The following is an 18,602-nucleotide window of genomic DNA, read 5'->3' as shown; positions in this document are numbered from 1 at the left end:
CGCCCCCGATTGGCCTCGGGCTACACTGCACTGTGATTGGGTGGCTCCCCCGGGACCCGCCCTCCGCGGCCTGACGGACAGGTGCCGGGCTCAGCTCCGAACCAGACTTCCCTCGGCCCGCCCCTGGAGCCTTGATTGACAGCCCTTTGCTGGCACGTGATCTCTGCGACTGGGCTAACCTGGAGGCCCCTGGGCTCCCCCTTCCCGCCTGCTTCCCATTGAGCCGGGCGCAGGAGGGCTGGGCTGGCGCTCGGGGAGCGGTGCAGGGCGGTCGGCGTCGGAGGACAGTCCGGGCCACACGGGGGGCCCACGCCGCGGACGCCCCGGCCTGTAGGGTCATGCACACCGCATGGGCGCCGGGGCACGACCACACAAACTCTGGGCTCGATCCCCAGACCCGCAGACGAATGCCGTGGGCCGGTGCGGCTGGATCACGGCCTCTCGGCCGCGGGGACACAGCGGAGGGGGCCGGGGTCGATGCCTGGGCTGGGCGCCGGGGGCGGGGGTGGCCCTGGGGCGCGCAGGTGCCGGTGAGACCCTGCGTGAACCACAGGGGGGAAAAAGGGGCTCCAGGGGACGGACACGGGGGAGGGGGGGGGCTAGCCTGTGTTATGCCCAGATAAGGACCCCCAAAGAGACCACCAGGAGACCAGATATGTCCAGAATGCAATAGCAAGGTTTACTTGATTGGTCCAGTTTTCCTGAGTTTGGACTTTTATCTTAGTTTTTGCTCTGTCAGGAGTTTTACGGCCCATCTCCAAAATCTGGTCACGTTATCTCGGGGAGGGGGAGTCTCGTGGTTCCTACCACCAGACAGTCTGACTTTGTTCTTTTAAAGCTTCCGACTTCACCCTGTCTGGGATGGGGACCGACTCGGTTCTGGCTATTTTAGATGTCCCTCCCTCAGCTCTGCGGCCTTGGGGGAACTGGGGTGTGGTGGGGTCTCACCTGGTCTCCACGCGCGCGCATAGGACCCGGTGCAGAGCCCGCCTTTGTGCAGAGCTGGCGTCGGGACCGCGGCAGTCACCCCTCCCGGGGGGGGGGGTGCACACACAGGCCCGCGCACCCTCCCCGGACTTCACATCTCGACTTGGGGGGACAGTAAAAACTATATGTGTGTGTGTGTGACCCAGGGAACTTCCTCCGCCTGCGGACGCCGGGGCCTGACCCCGGTCACCCCGCGGGCGGCGGACACCCTCACCCGCCCACCCCGGGCCGCCTCTCTTATTTTTGATATTTATTCGCTTAGGGACGCCTTTCTTTCTTTATTTTGATATTTATTCGCTCAGGCGCGCGCTCCTCGAGGCAGCGCCGGCCACACCGGCCGCTGCCCCTGGCGACCTCGCAGCAGCGACGGCCGCGGCCCGCGGGTCCCGGGCGCCGCGCTCCCGCGCATGCGCAGCTTGGGTCGCCGCCGGTTCCCATGGAAACCGCACCGTGGCGTCCCACGCCCCCCACATCACAGCCAAACCCGCCGCTCGCGCCTGCCAGCCGCGGTACCGGAAGTTCCTTCCCTGCCCTTTGACCTCCGTCCTCGACCTCTGACGTTCGGGTCGTAGGCGTGGCCACCGCGGCTCTGGGCGCGTCAGTCAGAAGAGGACTAAGACCGGGGCGGCAGCGCAACACGTTTCCGCTTCCGGCCACCTTACAGTCGGCCCTGTCATCCGATTCCGGTCAGTCTCAGCATCCGGCCCAGGTTCCCCACGGCTTCCGGTTTCGGTCCGGAAGAACTTCCGATTGTCTAACCGGGACCGGAAGCGGAAAGGAGTCTGACTCTGTGATTGGCGAGCCATTGACGGTGGGCGGGGCCGCTGAGCGCTCCAGTACCGACCCCGGAGCCGCTAGTGCCCGCCTCCGCTCGAATGCGATTGGAGGGCACGGCTGTCAAAAGCCCACCGGAAGCGGATTGGCCGGTGGGCGGGGCTAGCTCTGGCGCCGCCCCCCTGGGCCCGGCTGTGAGCAGATCTGGCCCGGGGGTCTTTTCCGGGTGCCCGGATGCCCGGATGCCCGGATGCTCAGCTCCGCTCGGTGCTTGGCACGTGGCCACGCCTGCCGCCCGGCCTGGGGACCGCAGTTCGGTTCCCGGGCGCGGCTGTGAGCAGATCCGGCCCGGGGGTCTTTTCCGGGTGCCCGGGTGCCCGGATGCTCAGCTTGCCGCCCGGCCTGGGGACCGCAGTTCGGTCCCCGGGTGGTGCGCGTTGGGACCTGAGCCCCGCAGGGGTCAGTCTGACGTCCTCGGGGTCTCTGCGGCGCTCGCGCCCACGCGTGGGCTCAGACTCGATTGATGCGGTGTGAGGGACGCCCAGCGGTTAGCGCACGGGCTGCCCGCAGTGTTTCGGGCTCGTCTCCCACCAGGGTCACTGCTCATTGTGCACAGACGCGCAGGTCTCACGCACGCGCACAGCGCACACACGCACGCACAGCGCACACACACACGTACGCACAGCGCACACACACACACGCACGCACAGCGCACACACACACACGTACGCACACACACACACACACACAGCGCGCGCACACAGCGCACGCACGCACGGTGCACACACGCACAGCGCACACACACGCACAGTGCACACGCACAGCGCGCACACACACACGCGCACAGCGCACACACACACACATGCACACTGCGCACTCCCTCGTGGGACCGCAGTCCCAGGGAAGCACACACAGTGTGACCACGCTTTCCTCCTGACAGGTTCACTTTGTTTCCCACCCTGGCGGAGGACAGGCAAGGTCTCTGCAGGCCCTGCCCCTGCCGTCCATCACCCACTACCCACTCCCAGCCCCCCAGCCCATTCCCACCCCACCCCCCCCCCCCCCCCCCCACCCCCCCCCCCCCCAGCCCTCACCCCCCAGCCCGCCCCTCACCCCCCCCCCCCCCCCCCCCCCCCCCCTCCACCCCGCCCCTCACCCCCCCAGCCCGCCCCTCACCCCCCCCAGCCCGCCCCTCACCCCCCAGCCCGCCCCTCACCCCCCAGTCCCACCCCCTCATCCCCCCCAACCCGCCCCTCACCCCCCCCCCCGCCCGCCCCTCACCCCCCCACCCCCCCCACCCCGCCCTCACCCCCCCCCCCAGCCCGCCCCTCACCCGCCCCTCACCCCCCCCCAGCCCCGCCCCTCACCCCCCAGCCCCTTCCATCTCTGATCCTGCAGTGCCCGCTCCGAGCAGCAGACTGGCCGCCCGCTCACCCCTCCGCGCACCACTGGAGCTGGGGTGAACCCCGCAAAGGTTCCAGCCAGTGGCCGACCCCCGCGGTGACGCACCGGGCCGTCACCCTAAACAAGACTCCCCAAAGTCGCTCGCGTGTCCCTAACCAACGCCTGCTCCCCAGACTGCACCCCAGCCGCAGCGCCGCCCGCCAGCTCAACCGCAGGCCGCCTCACCCGCGCCAGCCCACTCCAGCCCGCTAGCCACAGCCCCTCACGGCGCCGGGGCCGCTCGAGCGCCACCCCCCAGCCGCCCCCCCCCCCCCCCGCCGCCTCACCCAGCCCGCCCCTCACCCCCCCCCCCCCCGCCCCTCACCCCCCACCCGCCCTCACCCCCCCCCGCCCCCTCACCCCCCCTCACCCCCCGCCCCGCCCCCCCTCACCCCCACCCGCCCCTCACCCCCCCCCGCCCCTCCCCCCCCCCCCCACCCGCCCCCCCCGCCCCCCTCCCCCCCCCCCCCCCAGCCCGCCCCTCACCCCCCCGCCCCCCCCCCCGCCCCCCCCCGCCCGCCCTCACCCCCCCGCCCCCCCACCCGCCCCTCACCCCCCCAGCCCGCCCTCACCCCCCAACCCGCCCCCCCAGCCCCCGCCCCTCACCCCCCCCCCCCCCCCCCCCCCCCCCACCCCCCACCCCCCCCTCACCCCCCAGCCCGCCCCCTCACCCCCCCGCCCGCCCCCCCCCCCCAGCCCGCCCCTCACCCCCCCCAGCCCGCCCCTCACCCCCCCACCCGCCCCTCACCCCCCCCCCCCCCCCCCCCCCCCCCCCCCCCCCCCCCCCCCCCCCCCCCCCCCCCCCCCCCCCCCCCCCCCCCCCCCACCCCCCCCCCCCCCCCCCCCCCCCCCCCCCCCCCCCCCCCCCCCCCCCCCCCCCCCCCCCCCCACCCCCCCCCCCCCCCACCCGCCCCCACCCCCCCGCCCCCCCCCCCGCCCCTCACCCCCCCCGCCCCCACCCCCCCCCCCCCCCCCCCCCTCACCCCCAGCCGCCCCTCACCCCCCGCAGCCCGCCCCTCACCCCCCCGCAGCCCGCCCCTCACCCCCCCCAGCCCCCCCTCACCCCCCGCAGCCCGCCCCCTCACCCCCCCACCCCCCCCTCACCCCCCGCAGCCCGCCCCCTCACCCCCCGCAGCCCGCCCCCCACCCCCCCCAGCCCGCCCCTCATCCCCCCAACCCGCCCCTCACCCCCCCCAGCCCGCCCCTCACCCCCCAGCCCTTCCATCTCTGGATCCTGCAGTGCCCGGCTCGAGCAGCAGATGGCGCCCGCGCTCCCCTCCGCGCACCACCTGGAGCTGGGGTGAACCCCGCAAAGGTTCTAGCACAGTGGCGACCCCCGCGGTGACGACCGGGGTCACCCTGTACAAGACTCCCCAAAGTGCTGGCGTGCCCCTAACCAACGCCTGCTCCCCAGACTGCACCCGGGAGCAGGCGCGAGCCAAGCAGAGCCTCGAACTCCTGCAGCCACAGAGTGGAGCGGGACACAGGGGCCACCAATTCGGGCGGGGGTGGGGAGGGGCACAGGCCACCGCGTCGGGACGTACCTGTGACGAGCCTGCCCTAGGCGGGATGCGCCAGCCTGGCTGTTTCCTTCCTCTCTGCCCGGCCCATCAGTCTGTCTTCCGGGAACCCAGCTACAGTGATTCCCGGAAGCTGAGTCAGGAGGATCACAAATCCTCGCACATTCTTGTAAGAATAAATTTTATAATAAAGTAAAATGGGCTGGGACGTGGAGGCACACGCCTTTAATCCCAGCCCTCGGGCGGCAGAGGCAGGCGGATCTCTCTGAGTTCGAGGCCAGCCTGGGCTACCAAGTGAGTTGCAGGACAACCGGGTTCCCACAGAGAAACCTTGTCACAAAAACTGCAATAATTAAAAGTTTTAAGAAAATAAGATAAAATAATAAAATGATACAATAGCATTAAAAATTAAGTCAATAAATGAAATGGAAAAAGACAATACAATAAATATAAAATGCAAAATAGGAAGAGTACGTTGAAAATGGTCCTGGAGAGATGAATCAGCACTTAGGAGCACTTCCGGCTCCTCAGGCCCCAGTGCAATGGTATCCCCCGACACCCACGTGACTCCAGCTGCACGCTCTCAGACGCCCTCTCTGGCCACCGCGGAAAACTGCACTCTCATGCACACAGCTCACCAAACTAACACACAATTAAAACTGATCAATTCAATATTAAAAATTGAGATCAAAACAGGAAGTAAATAAAATAATTAAATGCAATGAATAGCATATACAACACCCTGGCTCTCAAGGACTGAAGTAAAAAAGACAAAAGGGATTTTTTTTTAAATTTGTTATTAATGGCGGGCGGTAGTGGCCACACCTGTAACCCCAGCACTCAGGAGGCAGAGGCAGGTGGATCTCTGGAAGTCTGAGGCCAGCCTGGGCTACACAGAGAATCCCAGTCTCAGGGGAAAAAAAAAAGTTTTTATTTATTTGTGTTTTTGAGACAGGGTTTCTCTGTAGCCCTGGCTGTCCTGGAACTCACTGTGTAGAGCAGCTGGCCTCGAACTCAGAGATCTGCTTGTCTCTGCCTCCTGAGTGTCTCAATTTATTATTGTTTTTATTATTTATCTTTATTATTTATCAATTATTTAGTAGTATTGGTGTTTTGAGACAGGATCTCACTCTGTAGCCCAAGCTGGCCTTGAACTCACAGAGATCCTCCAGGCTCTGCCTCTCGAGTGCCGGGATTAAACGGGTGCACCACCACCCCCAGCCCCGGAAATGTGACTTTTTCAGACGTGGATGGGGGCCAGCGTTGACACGATGATTGAATATTTTTGCAGAAGCCTCAGTGATGACGCCATCGCCTGTGAAGTAGTCAAGGTGTCATGATAATCATGACAGCCAGAGGGCGCGAGAGACCCCGCTTCAGCTCACAGCGCGGGGCGCCGGGGCCGCTGTCCTCTGTCTGCAGGAAGAGTCACGGCTGAAAGGGAGAATGAGGGCGTGAGGTCTGGTCTAGTGTGTGCAGAAGCCCTGCTCAAGAGCAGGACCGGGGAAAAGAGAAAAATATATGTGTGTGCAGGGCTGGAGAGCTGGCTCAGCGGTGACCCGCACTAGGTGCTCCCGCAGAGGAACTGGGTTCGAGTCCCAGCACCCACGTGGCAGCTCCAGTCACAGATTACAAAGGATCCGACACATTAATTAACTTTGTAATAAAGGGGAAGGCAGAGGCCTAATTGAGTTACAGTTACTTGTTCGTGTGTGCTTGTGTGTGTGTTGGGGGGGGGGGTCAGAGGACCCGGCCCGGGAATGAGAACGCATCCTTGCCCTCAGTAGTGTGGAGCGCAGGGATGGAACTCAGGCCATCAGGCGTGGCAGCCATCGCCTTCGCCACTGGGCCCTCTCACAGACCGGCTGTCTTAGCCCTGCTCTTACTACGGAGCCCAGGCTGGCCCCAAACTCACTGCCACTTCCCTGCCTCCGTTACGCAGAGGCCGTGGTTTAATTTCACACCCCTCACCTGCGGCTGGAGCGGGCCTGGGGGTGGGGGAAGGGGGTCCACGGGGTCCACTTTACCCCAGGGCCACCCTCAGCTCACCCCAGGGTCTTCTGTCCACTTTCCGCCCTTGAATTCGGATGTCCGGGGTATAGCTTTGTGCCCTCAACCTTTCTTTCTCTTTTGAGACAGGGCCTCATGTAGCCCAGGCTAGACTGTAACTCTCTATGGAGCCCAGGATGGCCTTGAACTGTTAACCCTCCGGCCTCCACCTGCCAGTGCTGGGCGTCTCTGACCATGCCGGATTCACAGGGTGCTAGGAATAGGGTCCTGGGCGCATACGTGCCAGCCTGGGCTGTGGTCCTTCTTTTACCTCTTACCTTGAGATCAAATTGAGTCCTGATTCTCCGGCCTCAGCTTGCAGAGGAGCCAGGGCTAGCCTGGGCCACACAGCAGGTCGGTGTCACTTCACAGGACACTAGACGCCTCATTTCTCACGGGAACGGTGGAGGTTCTCAAGCTATGGCTCCCGACTCCATCAGCACACCCCAGAATTTCAAAACTGAGCACTTAGATTTTTTAATTTTATTTTTATTTTTATTTATTGGGGGTTTTTGTTTGTTTGTTTATTGTTTGGTTTTCCGAGACAGGGTTTCTCTGTGTAGTTCTGGCTGTCCTGGAACTCACTTTGTAGACCAGGCTGGCCTTGAACTCACAGAGGTCCACCAGCCTCTGCCTCCTGAGTGCTGGGGTTAAAGTTGTGCGTCACCACTGCCTGGCTTTGAATTAATCTTTTTGCATTTTATTTTATGCGTACGGATGTTTTGCCAGGGTGTATGTGTGCACCATGAGGGCAAAAAGAGAGCTTCGGACGCCCCGGAACTAGAGTTACAGACCACGACCACTGTGAGCCACTACATGAGTGCTGGGAATCGAACCAGGGTCCTGTGCAAGAGCAGCCAGTGCTCTCAACTCCCTAATTATCTCTCCAGCTCACCCAGATTAAAAAGAAAATCATTTGAGGGGTGTGTGTGTGTGCGCGCGCGCGCGCGCAAGAGTGGGTTCACCTTCCAACATGTGGGTCCCAGGGATCGAACTCTTATCAAAGGTCTTGGCTGCAGTCACGCCCCAAATATTCAGATCTTTTCACCAAACACTCCGAGGTCCCCTCCGAGCTAGCAAACCGCACCGGGAACGCGAGGGTTAAAGCGAGCCCTGGAACTGCGTGATTGACAGCCGGGCCACAAGCGGAGCAATGAGCAGCCGGGATCGCGGCCCACGTGGGCTGGCGGCCTCCTGATTGGGCAGCGCCTGCAGGGGCGGCCCGCGCAGCCCCGGGCCCACGTGCACCCGAGGCCTGGGCCTCCCTGGGAGGGGGCGGTGGGGGCGGGGCCTGGGGGCGGGGCCTGGGCGGGCGGGGCGGGGCCGGAGGGGTCAAATGGCCCGGGGCCCGGCAGGAGGGGCGTCCTCCGGCCTGAACTCCGCTGACCTCCGCGGCTTCCTCTGGGATCCCCTGGGCCTCCCGGGCCTCTGAGGTGGTGCGTGGGGGCAGCCTGCTTCCTGCAGGCGGTTTGCGCGCGTGGGGGAGCTGGGGGGGGCGTGGACCCGCACAAAACTGACCTCAGCAAGGCGTTCGCCCAGGGTGAAGGATGGGAGAGTGCACCGAACGTCATTTGTCTGCGAAGTTCTTCCTTTAAAAACGTTTTACGGTTGTGCCTGAGTGTGTGTGTTAGGGTGTGTGCCTGTGTGTGTGTGTGTACGTGTGTGTGTACACACATATGTACACCCCACGCATACTTAATTAGTACGCCTGGCAAACTCCTACTCGTCCCTCAAAACCCTCTGCGACTTCCCACATCCCTGACTGCTCCGGTACTCTAGTCTCGGTGTCTGAAGGGATGAGCCCCCCATGCTCAGCGGGGGTGGGGTGGGTAGGTTCTGGAACTGTAGCCCCTGCGGTGGAGACGGGGCTGAAGGAATGCAGACAGCGTGGGGAAGGGGCAGGGGCTTCCTCTGCAGCTGGGTCCTGACGGTGGGGAGGCTGCAGGGGTGGGTGGGGCCGGCTTTTCTGTCTAAACCGAACCTGCTCCCTTGACTTCCAGAATCTACAGATGACTTCCCGCAGCCAGAGCAATGGCGCCCTCGGTGGACTTTTGGTGAGAGGTGGTGAGGGGTGCAGTCGGCTTCCTCTCCTCACACTGGGTCATTGGGGGGCGTTGGAGACGTTGAGTCTCACTGTCCCAGCCTGGCCTGGAACTCGCAATTCTGCAGACCTAGCCAGGATGACCACAGCCCCGCACGCACAGCGTCTGCACCTGGGACCCCACTGCGCAGGTGAAAACAACCCGGGAAGGACGGGGCCAACAGGCGTCCCCAATGTCAATCACCGGCGATTAGCACTTAGGTTTCACCTGGTCTGGCGGGCAGGGTGAGGCCCCGCCCACTGGAGGCGTGGTCAGATGCTCCCCGCCTAGAATCCCCAGTGAGGGGCTGGGGGCGTGGTCAGGGTGGAGCCCCGCCTAGAATCCCCAGTGAGGGCTGGGGGCGTGGTCAGGTGGAGCCCCGCCTAGAATCCCCCAGTGAGGGGCTGGGGCGTGGTCAGGTGGAGCCCGCTAGAATCCCAGTGAGGGGGGGCGTGGTCAGGGTGGAGCCCCACCTAGAATCCCCAATGAGGGCTGGGGGCGTGGTCAGGGTGGAGCCCCGCCTAGAATCCCCCAGTGAGGGCTGGGGGCGTGGTCAGGGTGGAGCCCCGCCTAGAATCCCCCAGTGAGGGGCTGGGGGCGTGGTCAGGGTGGAGCCCCCGCCTAGAATCCCCAGTGAGGGTTGGGGGCGTGGTCAGGGTGGAGCCCCGCCCAGAATCCCCATGAGGGGCTGGGGGCGTGGCAGGGTGGAGTCCCGCCCAGAATCCCCAGTGAGGGGCTGGGGGCGTGGTCAGGGTGGACCCCGCCTGCCGTGCTGGGCTGTTGGCTCTACTGTGATTAATTGCGCACACCTTTAATCCCAGCACTGGGGAGGCCGAGGCAGGCGATGGATCAGAGTTGGAGGCCAGTGCAGTCGGAGCCGCTGCCTCAAAAAACAAAAAAACAGGCTGATGTCCCCTCCTCCCTCTCCTCCTCCCTTCCCTAAAGGTCAAGGCAACGTTAGGGCCTGTGCACGAGCCGACTCCAGGGTAGAGGTTCTCAACACGTGGGCCGAGACCCCATTATCCGATATGCCGCATATCAACTGTTTACATTCCGATTTGTAACAGTAGCGAAATTACAGTTACGGAGTGGCAACAAAGTAGCTATGGTTGGGGTCAGCACAGCTGTATTTAAAGGGTCGCAGCATCAGGGAAGGCGAGAACCAGGGTCTAGATCTAGTGGGTTCTTCTGTGCCCGCTGCATGGCTGGTCCTGTAACCCAAGAGTTCAGGGGCTTGGAGAAGGGGGACCTGACTGGGCACCTTGGGGGGCGCGTATCTGGGAGTTGGGGGCGCCGCAGTCTTCACGGTTCTGACCTTTGACCTTTCCAGCCTTTCAGCTTCTCGAAGAGGTACTCCTCCATCATGGAACAGCTTCCGGAGGAACTCAACAGGTGAGGGGCCTCCCCTCAGGGCCCCCCTGCCCCCCTCCCCCTCTCCCCCTCCTCCGCGTCCACCAGGGCAGCCCGCGGCGAAGGCTGGTTCCCAGTGAAGTGTTCACTTTGTTTGGTTTTAAGCCAGGGTGTTGATTTTTGGCAGTGGTGCAGACTGAGACAGGAGGATGGCGAGTTCTGGGCCACGCGGGCCACACAGCCACCAAATCCTGTCTCCAATAAGCAACGGCAAAAATATGTGCCTTGCATGTGCAAAAGCCCTGCATCAGACTTAGGCGTTTGGGGTGGCCCCTTCCCTCTGTTTATGGACTGGGCGGCTCGTCCTTGTGGGGTTCTGCCCTAGGGCAGATACAGGGGCTTTTTCTAGAAGGATCCTCAACTGCTTCTTCCCGTCCCCCCATCAGAGTCATCTCTGAGATGATGATCCAGCTGGACAACATCTCCAGCCTGGTAAGCCACCCCAGCGGCAGCCCCGGGGGGCGTAGCTGTCCCAGGAGGGGGGGCGTGGGCAGCAGGGAGGAGACCTGTGTGTGAACTAGAGAGGAGGCAGAGGCAGAGGAGCAGGCAGGGCCCTGAGGGGCTGCATGCGGGAGCTGAAGGCGATACAGTTAGCAGTGGTCAATTTAAAAATAAACAGCTAAGTGGTGCCCACCTGTCATCCCAGCGCAGGGAGATGAGGCAGGAGGATTCACCTCTGCTATAGTGAGTTCAAGGCCAGGCTGGGTTCCGTGGGCCTCTGTGGTCTCCACAGTTAAATAAACAAGATCAAAGAGGCCAAGGGGTCGCGCTCAGGGTCACAGGCCCACCCTTCGGCTGCTGTGATTTCAGGTGTCCAATGTCAATCAGTCCTTTGAAGAGCATTACAAACAGGTGAGCTGGGGGCATTCTGGGGGGGGGGAGGGGAGATGAGATTCCAGGGAGGTGGGAGCCACAGAGGCCTGGAGACAGGAAGGAGGGAGTTGATTTCGAGTCCTCACATCTAGCTGTGGCTCATCCTTCCTGCCCAGGCCCCAGGTGCCCTGGAGCTCCCGGGTCAGGGCTATGCTCGGGTCCCAGGCATGGGCGGGAGACAGGCCTTCGGAGGAGCGCCCCGCTCTCCCCTCCCACCCCTGGCCCCAGCCAAGGCACGTGCGTCCTCATCCGCTTCCCCTCCCACCACCTGGCCCCTTTCTCAAGGGCACTGGCAGGAAGGAGGCGCTGCCTGGGGCCAGATGTCACTGGCGGGGAGCCAGGGCCCGGACGGCAGCTCAGTGGGGGCCTGGGTAGGGGTGGGCAGCCGGGGATGGGTGGGCAGGAAGCCACCAGAGCATGGTTGTTCATTCAAGACCCTCGGCAGCCTCAGCAGCCACCGTTCGCCAGGCCAGCAGAGGTGCTGGGGAAAGAGCGAGGCCCGGAGACGGAAGGAGAGCCGGGGGCGGGTGCCCAGAGCTCCAGGCGGGGGCTAGGGTGTGGGCCGCAGCTCAGGGTGGTCAGGAAGGTGCACTGAGCAGGCAGAAGGGATGGATGCTCCTGTTTGGGAGAGGGACCTTGTCCAGGCAGGAGGAGGAACGGCCCTCTGCAGGGGTCCTGTGTGGGAGCAGCGGGGGGCGGGGGCGCGCAGGTCAGGGCTTGGGGGGCTGCAGGGAGTCCTGGGCCTTTCCCCCTGCCCGGGGAGCAGTAGGAGCCCTGGAAGGCTGCGGTTGGAAGAGCGAGGGGACTGATCTTGGCATCAGGTGCTAGAGCGAAGGATGAATGGGGGGCTGGGCGCTCGTCATGAGGGAATGATTGACAGGTGCGTGCGTGGGGCCAGCCACTGCCTGTGGCTTGTGATTCCCGGGCAGCTCCCTGCAGCTCTGCTTTAACCGACCCCCCTCCCTCCCCCCAGCCTCACTCCCGGGTCCCTGCTGCACCAGCCCCCCCACCCCCCTCCTTCCCTGGGAGCAGCAGGAGGGAAGCCGCAGCTCTCCCTCCATTCACGCTGAGCGCCTGGCTCACTAAAGTGCCAGTAAATTGCACATTAATGAGCCAGGGGGAGATCGGAAGGGCTCCCCTGGGCTTTGTGCAGCCCCGGGCTGGTGCTGCCCTGGAATCCATCATCCCCTCCCTGGGAGGCAGCTCCCTGGGACCCTGCCCTCCAAGGGGGACGGGGTGGGGGGACGGGGGGGGGCGGGGGCGGGCAGGCTCGGAAGGCGCAGGGCTGCTGTTTGAGTCTCTGGGCCTCGGTTTCCCTATGTACAAAATAACACTAAGGTCTTTAATCCATGCTGGGGAAAAGTCCCAGGGCCTTGTACATCGAGGGCGGCGTCCCAAGCCCCATTTGTGGTGTTAACTGCTTTTTTAGTGGAAGAGTTTTTGGGTTTGGGTTTTGTTTTGTTGTTTTTTGGAGACAGGATCTCAAACTCAGTATGTAGCTAAGGATGACCCTGAACTCTCCCGATCCTCCTGTCTTAGCTCCGCAGGGACAGGTGTATACTGCTGTGCGTGGGTGTGTAGAGGTGGTTTGTCCCCAGTGGCAGAGCTTGCGTCTGTGTACAGAGAGGTTGCCAGGTGCCAAGCATCGCCACACGCTCCCCTTCCCCACATTCAGTGCCTGCAGCGAGGTGCAGTCCTAACTTGTTCTAGGTGGAAGACTTCTTCAAGCTGATGGAGATTTTCAGCAATTCCCCGCACATCCTGGATATGGTCAAGGTGAGTATCCACCCTGGAGCTGGGGGGGACTCACGAGGCCCCACGGGCTCACGTGTGTGACTCACGAGGCCCCACGGGCTCGGTCCAGATCAAGCAGGACTGGGCTGAGAAAGAAGCCAAGCAGATCCCAGAGGCCGCAGCCCCCAAGGAGCCCAAACCCAAAGCCACCCCGGGGCCTCAGCCGTCCACCAGACGCCGGCAGTGCCTCTCAGAGGCTGAGGACCAGCAGGACCCACAGCCCGTGTGGGACAGGGAGCCCCAGTTCTGGAGAGACGCCCTGACCTGGGAGCTCTGGAAACTCTTCACGGATGGCCAGGACAACCAGCAGGCACAGAGGGGTGAGGGTCCCTCGCTCGCGGGGTGCGGGGAGCGCCTTGGGTGTCCGGGCAAACCTCATTGCTCTCCATCTCTCTCCTCCTTGCCTGTTGTCATGGCGACAGAGAAGCCGCTGAGAGGGGTGAGTACCCTTGGCTGAGACCCCCACACACACCAGTTCGCCTCCCGTCCCCTCCACCTCACCCCTACACTCTGACCTCCCCAGGAGGATCCCAGCCGCAGCTCGGGGTCCCACTGGGTCCTGTGCCCCCCAGCTTGACCCAGTTCTGTCTCCCAGGAAAGGAAGAGCTCGTGCGTGAGCGACTCGGAACTGGAACTGGATCCTGAGACCAAGCGCGGCAGCCTGAGTGACTTATGTAGGAGGGCGGGGCCGTGGAGGGGCGGGGTCTGGGATGAAGGGGCGGGGGCGTGGAGGGGCGAGGCTCCTGGGTGCCCCTGAATCCTGCTGTCCCACACAGCCCCTGTCCTGACTCCCTTGGGTCTGCTTGGTGATTCCCAAAAAGACATCAGCCAGCCCCAACAGGAGACCCAGGTGAGCAGGTGCCCGGATGCAGACATGGCGAGGGGGGGGGGGGGAGGTCCCAAGCCAGCAGGATCAGCTTCTTTCTTTGCACCACAGGAATCTTCTAAAAGTGCTGGTCTATTTCTGAAGCCCCTGTGAGTAGGGAGAGGGCAAAGTTACCTCCACGCTGCCCCTCCCTCCCCCACCCCTGCCCCTCCCTCCCCCACGCCTGTCCTCACCGGTGGTGGAAGGGGGAGGGGCCGACAAGAGGGCTCAGCAGGTAAAGGCGCTTGCTGATAAACCTGGACCTGAATTTGATCCCTGGGGTCCGCATGATTGAAAACTGACTCCCACAGTTATCCTGACCCCAGCCCCCCCACACACACACACAAACAGACAATAAGTACAACATAATGACAATTTTTAAAGGGTTGGAGAAGGAATCCCTCACTTAAATCTCAACACAGATTTTCCCAACCCCGTAGTTGGAGGAGGATGACTTGGAAAAGGGAGGATGATAATTCGAGCCGTCAGAGGGTGCACAGGAGTTTAGTCTAATCGTGCAAAGCGTTTTAGACAGGGTGCGGAAGCGTATGTGACTCCGCGAAGAATTAGAGTGTGTCTCCTTGCACTCAAGGTGGAGGCAGGGGCGCCAGGAGTTCAAGACCAGCCTTGGCTACATGGGGAGTCCAGCCTGGACCAATAAGACCCTATCTTGAAAATCTGACGCCCCGAGACCCCGTCCGCAGGTGCTGGGACTCCGAGGACTTGGAATACAGTTGGAAGAGGCCCGGCGCACCGGTCTCACAGGTGGAGATGGTCGCCGTGCCCCAGGCCCTGCAGAAGGTTCGCGTGCTCAAACACCAGGAGCTCCTGTTGGCGCTGGCCGTGAGCAGCTTCACCAGGCACGTCTTCACCTGTAGCCGGAGTGGCATCAAGGTGTGGTGCCTAACAAAGCAGGTGGCGGAGGACGAATTCCCTGAAAGCAACCTTCAATGCAGCGGCCAGGTGATGGGCAGGGAAGGCGCCCGGGACGGGGAGCGCGGGGGGGGGTGGGGGGCGGAAGCCACCAGGGCGGATGGACGCTTGCTCACGGGCACCGCCCTCTGCAGGCCAACGGGGCGTACCTGCGCACCTGTCAGCTGTCTTCCAACAGCCGGACCCTGTTCGCGGGTGGACACAACCTGCCTGGCGTGAGCGTGTGGGACCTGGCAGCCCCGTCCCTGTACGAGAAGTGCCAGCTGCCCTGCGAGGGCCTCTCCTGCCAGGCCCTGGCCAGCTCGGAGGAGAACATGGTCTTCGCTGGCTTCACGGATGGCCTGGTCAGGATATGGGACCTACGGATTCGGGACGTGGTCAGGTGCGGACACGGACCTGAGGACACATCCCGAGGCTTTTCATGACCCAGCCCCTCACTGGGAATTCTAGGCCGGCTCCACCCCACCCCACCCCAGTTCTCTTTTTACCTTTGGTTTAGGATAATGCTCATGTGACCCCGTGCTGGCCTCAAGCGCAGAGGACGGCCTTGAACTTCTGGTCTTCCTGCCTCCTCCACCGCCTAAGCGCTGTGTGTGCCTGGCGCATGCGTTGTATTACTCGTGGATGGGGGCCTAGCAGGGGCGCAGGACAACCTGCAGGAGACTGTTCTCCTTCCATCGAGTGGGTTCCTGGGAATGGAACCCGCTGAGCCACCTGGGAGCCAACACTTTTTGTTTTTATTCATCTTTTTCTGACACGAGGTCTCACTATGTAGACCAGGCTAGCCCGGTCTTTGGAGTGCTGGGATGACAGGTGCACCTTGCCGAGCCCTGCTCGGTTCTTGAGGTCAGACTATGTGACACTTGCAAGGCTGATAACTGAGCTCACTCTGTAGCCCAGTATAGCTCTAACTTGCAATCCTCCTGCCTCAGCCTCCTGAGTAGCTGGTTGGTTCTCCCTCTCCTATGAGACAGGTTCTCGCTATTATACCCAGGCTGGCCTAGAACTCATGGCAGTCCTTCAGCCTCCCAGGGCTGGAATTATAGGTGTGGGCCAGCACACTCGTGTTGGTTTGGAACATAGTTACCCATGAGGTGCAGGGACTTTGGGATGGCATCACTGTCCCCTTCCTGCCAAAGGTAGAGGGTCACCTGCGGGTTGGATTGGCAGTGGGGCTGGGGGACCTCAGGAACATGGGCCCCAAGGCTAGGCTCACCGTGCGCTTTGCTGTCTTCTCTGGCTAGGGACCTCGAAGGCCCTGTTAGTGCAGCCAAGAGCCTCGTGGTCAAAGGTGACCATGTCTGGACGGGAGGTCTGGACGCCTGTCTGCGATGCTGGGACCTGCGGACGGCCAAGGTGTTGCAGGAGCACACGTTCCAGTCCCAGGTGCACAGACCCGGCTGGGGCTGGACGGACATGGGGTTGGGGGACGACATTCCAGGTCAGATAGATATCCTTGCCAGCCAGGCAGTGGTGGCGCATGCCTTTAGTCCCAGCACTCGGGAGGCAGAGGCAGGTGGATCTCTGTGAGTTCAAGGCCAGCCTGGTCTACAGAGAGAGTTCCAGGACAGCCAGGGCTACACAGAGAAACCCTGTCTGAAAAACGAGACAAAAAACCTTTTGTTATAATGGGCACGGAGGCAAAGACTCTCATCCCAGTACCCAAGCCAAGGCAGGAGGATGGAAAGTGTCTCTCCTGGGCTACATAGTGAGACCTTGTCTCAAAAGAGAAAGTGAGCCAGAGTTCAGTAGGTAGAATGCTTCCTTAGGGTGCTGGGTCCTATCTCCAGCATTGTGCCCCACCATGCCTGACACCCCATCACTGGGGAGGTAGAGGCAGGAGGATCAGAACTTCGAGGTCATCCTCAGCTACACAGGGACCTGAAGGATAGTCTGGGCTACATGAGACTTGTCTCAAAGACTGTCGTCGTAAATGTTTTATACTGGAGGTCAGGACCAGCATGGGCTATGTGGTGAGTCATTACAAGCTAGCCTAGGCTACAGAGTAAGACCTTGTCTCAATAAAACCAAAAAGGGAGAGAAACAGATTCTTTGCTGTCCTGTTTTAACTCTGTAAAGGGAGGCATGGGGACTGTGACGGGAAACAGCCAGGTGGTGAGTCCTGGGGCCCTTGCCACCTGCCGGGTTGGGGTCTGATCTCTGCACCTCGGCCCTGTTCACCCCAGATCATGAGCCTGTCTCTCAATCCCCTGGAAGACTGGCTGCTGCTGGGCCTGGCCAACGGCCAGCAGTGTCTGTACAACAGCAAGAAGAGAGAGGCGTTCACTGTGGGCACCAAGCACAAGACCATCCTAGACCTCAAGTTCTCCCCAAACGGTAAGGAGTCACTGACCTTCCAGAAGCTTCCGCTCCGTGGACTCAATGCCCGATCAGTGCTTTGACACCCCACCACACTGTAACACCTTTTGTTTTTTCAAGACAGGGTCTCTCTGTGCAGCCCTGGCTGTCCTGGAACTCACTCTGTAGACCAGGCTAGCCTGGACTCAGAGATCCTCCTGCCTCTGCCTCCCAAGTGCTGGGGTTAAAGGCGTGCGCCACCACCTGACCCCAACACCTTCTATTAACACAAACCACCCTCAGGGATCAGAAGTTCAGGGTCATCTTTGTTACATGGGGAGTTTGGGGCTAGCCTTGGCTGTGAAAGACTCTTGTTAAAACACCAAAAGCAAACAGAACAACAAAAGGCAGAACAGGAAAACTCCATTTGCTCTGCCTTTTTGGTTCTTTTGAAGCAGGTTCTCTCCACAGCCCCGGCTCGTCCTCAAACTCCTCAGCCCTCCTTCCTCAGCCTCCTGAGTGCTGAGGTGACAGGCCCTTGGCTGACAGATGAGAGAGGGTGGGATCTTCTGTAACCTAACTGTCCCTCCACCTCCTCCCAGGCCAATGGTGGGTGAGCGTGGGCATGGACGACCTCGTCACCATCCACAGCATGCCCATGGGAGCGAAAATATTCCAGGTATTCCTGTGCAGGGCGGGACCCTGGGGGAGGTGGGTGTCAGTGGGATCCTGGGCGGCATCCTCACGGGGACGATCCTAAACCCGGGTGGAGAGGAGCTGGACTCAGGTGAATCCTGTGGGCTCACTCAGCCTGCATCTCACAGGTCCCTGAGTCTGCTACTGTCACTTGCTGTGACGTGACAGCCAACGGCAGGCTGATCGTCACGGGATCCGGGGACTATGCCTCAGTGTACCAGATCAAGTACTGACAGCGTCGGCTCCCATCTTCTTTCTCCCAGCGGCACAGTGGTGGGTGGTGGTGGGTGTGAGGATCCCATGGGTGCCCGACCCCTCATCACATGTAATAAAGCAATTGAGAAGGCAGAGACGGTCTGTTCTGTCCTCTGAAGGGATATTGTCCTATCCCTTTTTGGTTGGTTTTTTTATTATTTTTGGTATTTCGAGACAGGGTTTCTCTGTGTAGTTTTGGTTCCTGTCCTGGATCTCGCTCTGTAGACCAGGCTGGCCTTGAACTCACAGAGATCCTCCTGCTTCTGCCTCCGGAGTGCTGGGATTAAAGGCGTGTGCTACCACTGCCCAGCTGTCCTATCACTTTTTAACCCAAGTTTTTGAAAGACTTTGTGGCTCTGAGCCATCCTCTTGCTCACCTTAATCCCAGCACTCGGGAGGCAGGGGCAGGAGGATCTGAGTTCAAGGCCAGCCTGGTCTATAGAGTGTTCTGGGACAGCCAGGGCTACATAGAGAGGCCGCACCCTGCCCTGTTTTAACAGAGCTAGGGAGATCATTCGGTTGGTAAAATGCTTGCCAGCAAGCCTGAGGACCTGAGTTCAGATCCCTAGATCCCATGTGTTAAAAGTGGCACACCTGTGATCCTGGTTGTAGATGTGGAGACAT

General features: G+C 61.9%; 2 protein-coding genes across 2 annotated transcripts; both read left to right on the top strand.

Annotated features, from left to right (window-relative positions):
- Positions 1–1,995: 1,995 nt before the first annotated feature.
- On the top strand, positions 1,996–4,549 carry LOC119086440 (basic proline-rich protein-like). The gene is made up of 3 exons (XM_037197983.1): positions 1,996–2,291; positions 2,790–3,114; positions 3,464–4,549. The coding sequence occupies exons 1-3, from the start codon at positions 1,996–1,998 to the stop codon at positions 4,547–4,549; spliced, it is 1,707 nt and encodes a 568-aa protein (XP_037053878.1).
- Positions 4,550–8,107: 3,558 nt separating this feature from the next.
- On the top strand, positions 8,108–18,065 carry Tle6 (TLE family member 6, subcortical maternal complex member). The gene is made up of 17 exons (XM_028862794.2): positions 8,108–8,209; positions 8,774–8,827; positions 10,185–10,246; positions 10,651–10,696; positions 11,075–11,116; positions 12,848–12,913; positions 13,002–13,251; positions 13,354–13,370; positions 13,527–13,605; positions 13,708–13,781; positions 13,869–13,906; positions 14,501–14,759; positions 14,864–15,111; positions 15,974–16,115; positions 16,916–17,066; positions 17,630–17,706; positions 17,852–18,065. The coding sequence occupies exons 2-17, from the start codon at positions 8,783–8,785 to the stop codon at positions 17,954–17,956; spliced, it is 1,701 nt and encodes a 566-aa protein (XP_028718627.1). The 5' UTR covers positions 8,108–8,209; positions 8,774–8,782; the 3' UTR covers positions 17,957–18,065.
- The last annotated feature ends 537 nt before the right edge of the window (positions 18,066–18,602 follow it).

This window comes from Peromyscus leucopus, chromosome 22 (genome assembly GCF_004664715.2).
Source record: "Peromyscus leucopus breed LL Stock chromosome 22, UCI_PerLeu_2.1, whole genome shotgun sequence".
In the NCBI taxonomy this organism is placed as follows: Eukaryota; Metazoa; Chordata; class Mammalia; order Rodentia; family Cricetidae; genus Peromyscus; species Peromyscus leucopus.
The sequence above is the reverse complement of the archived record's forward strand: the minus strand, read 5'-3'. Positions and strand labels throughout refer to the sequence as shown.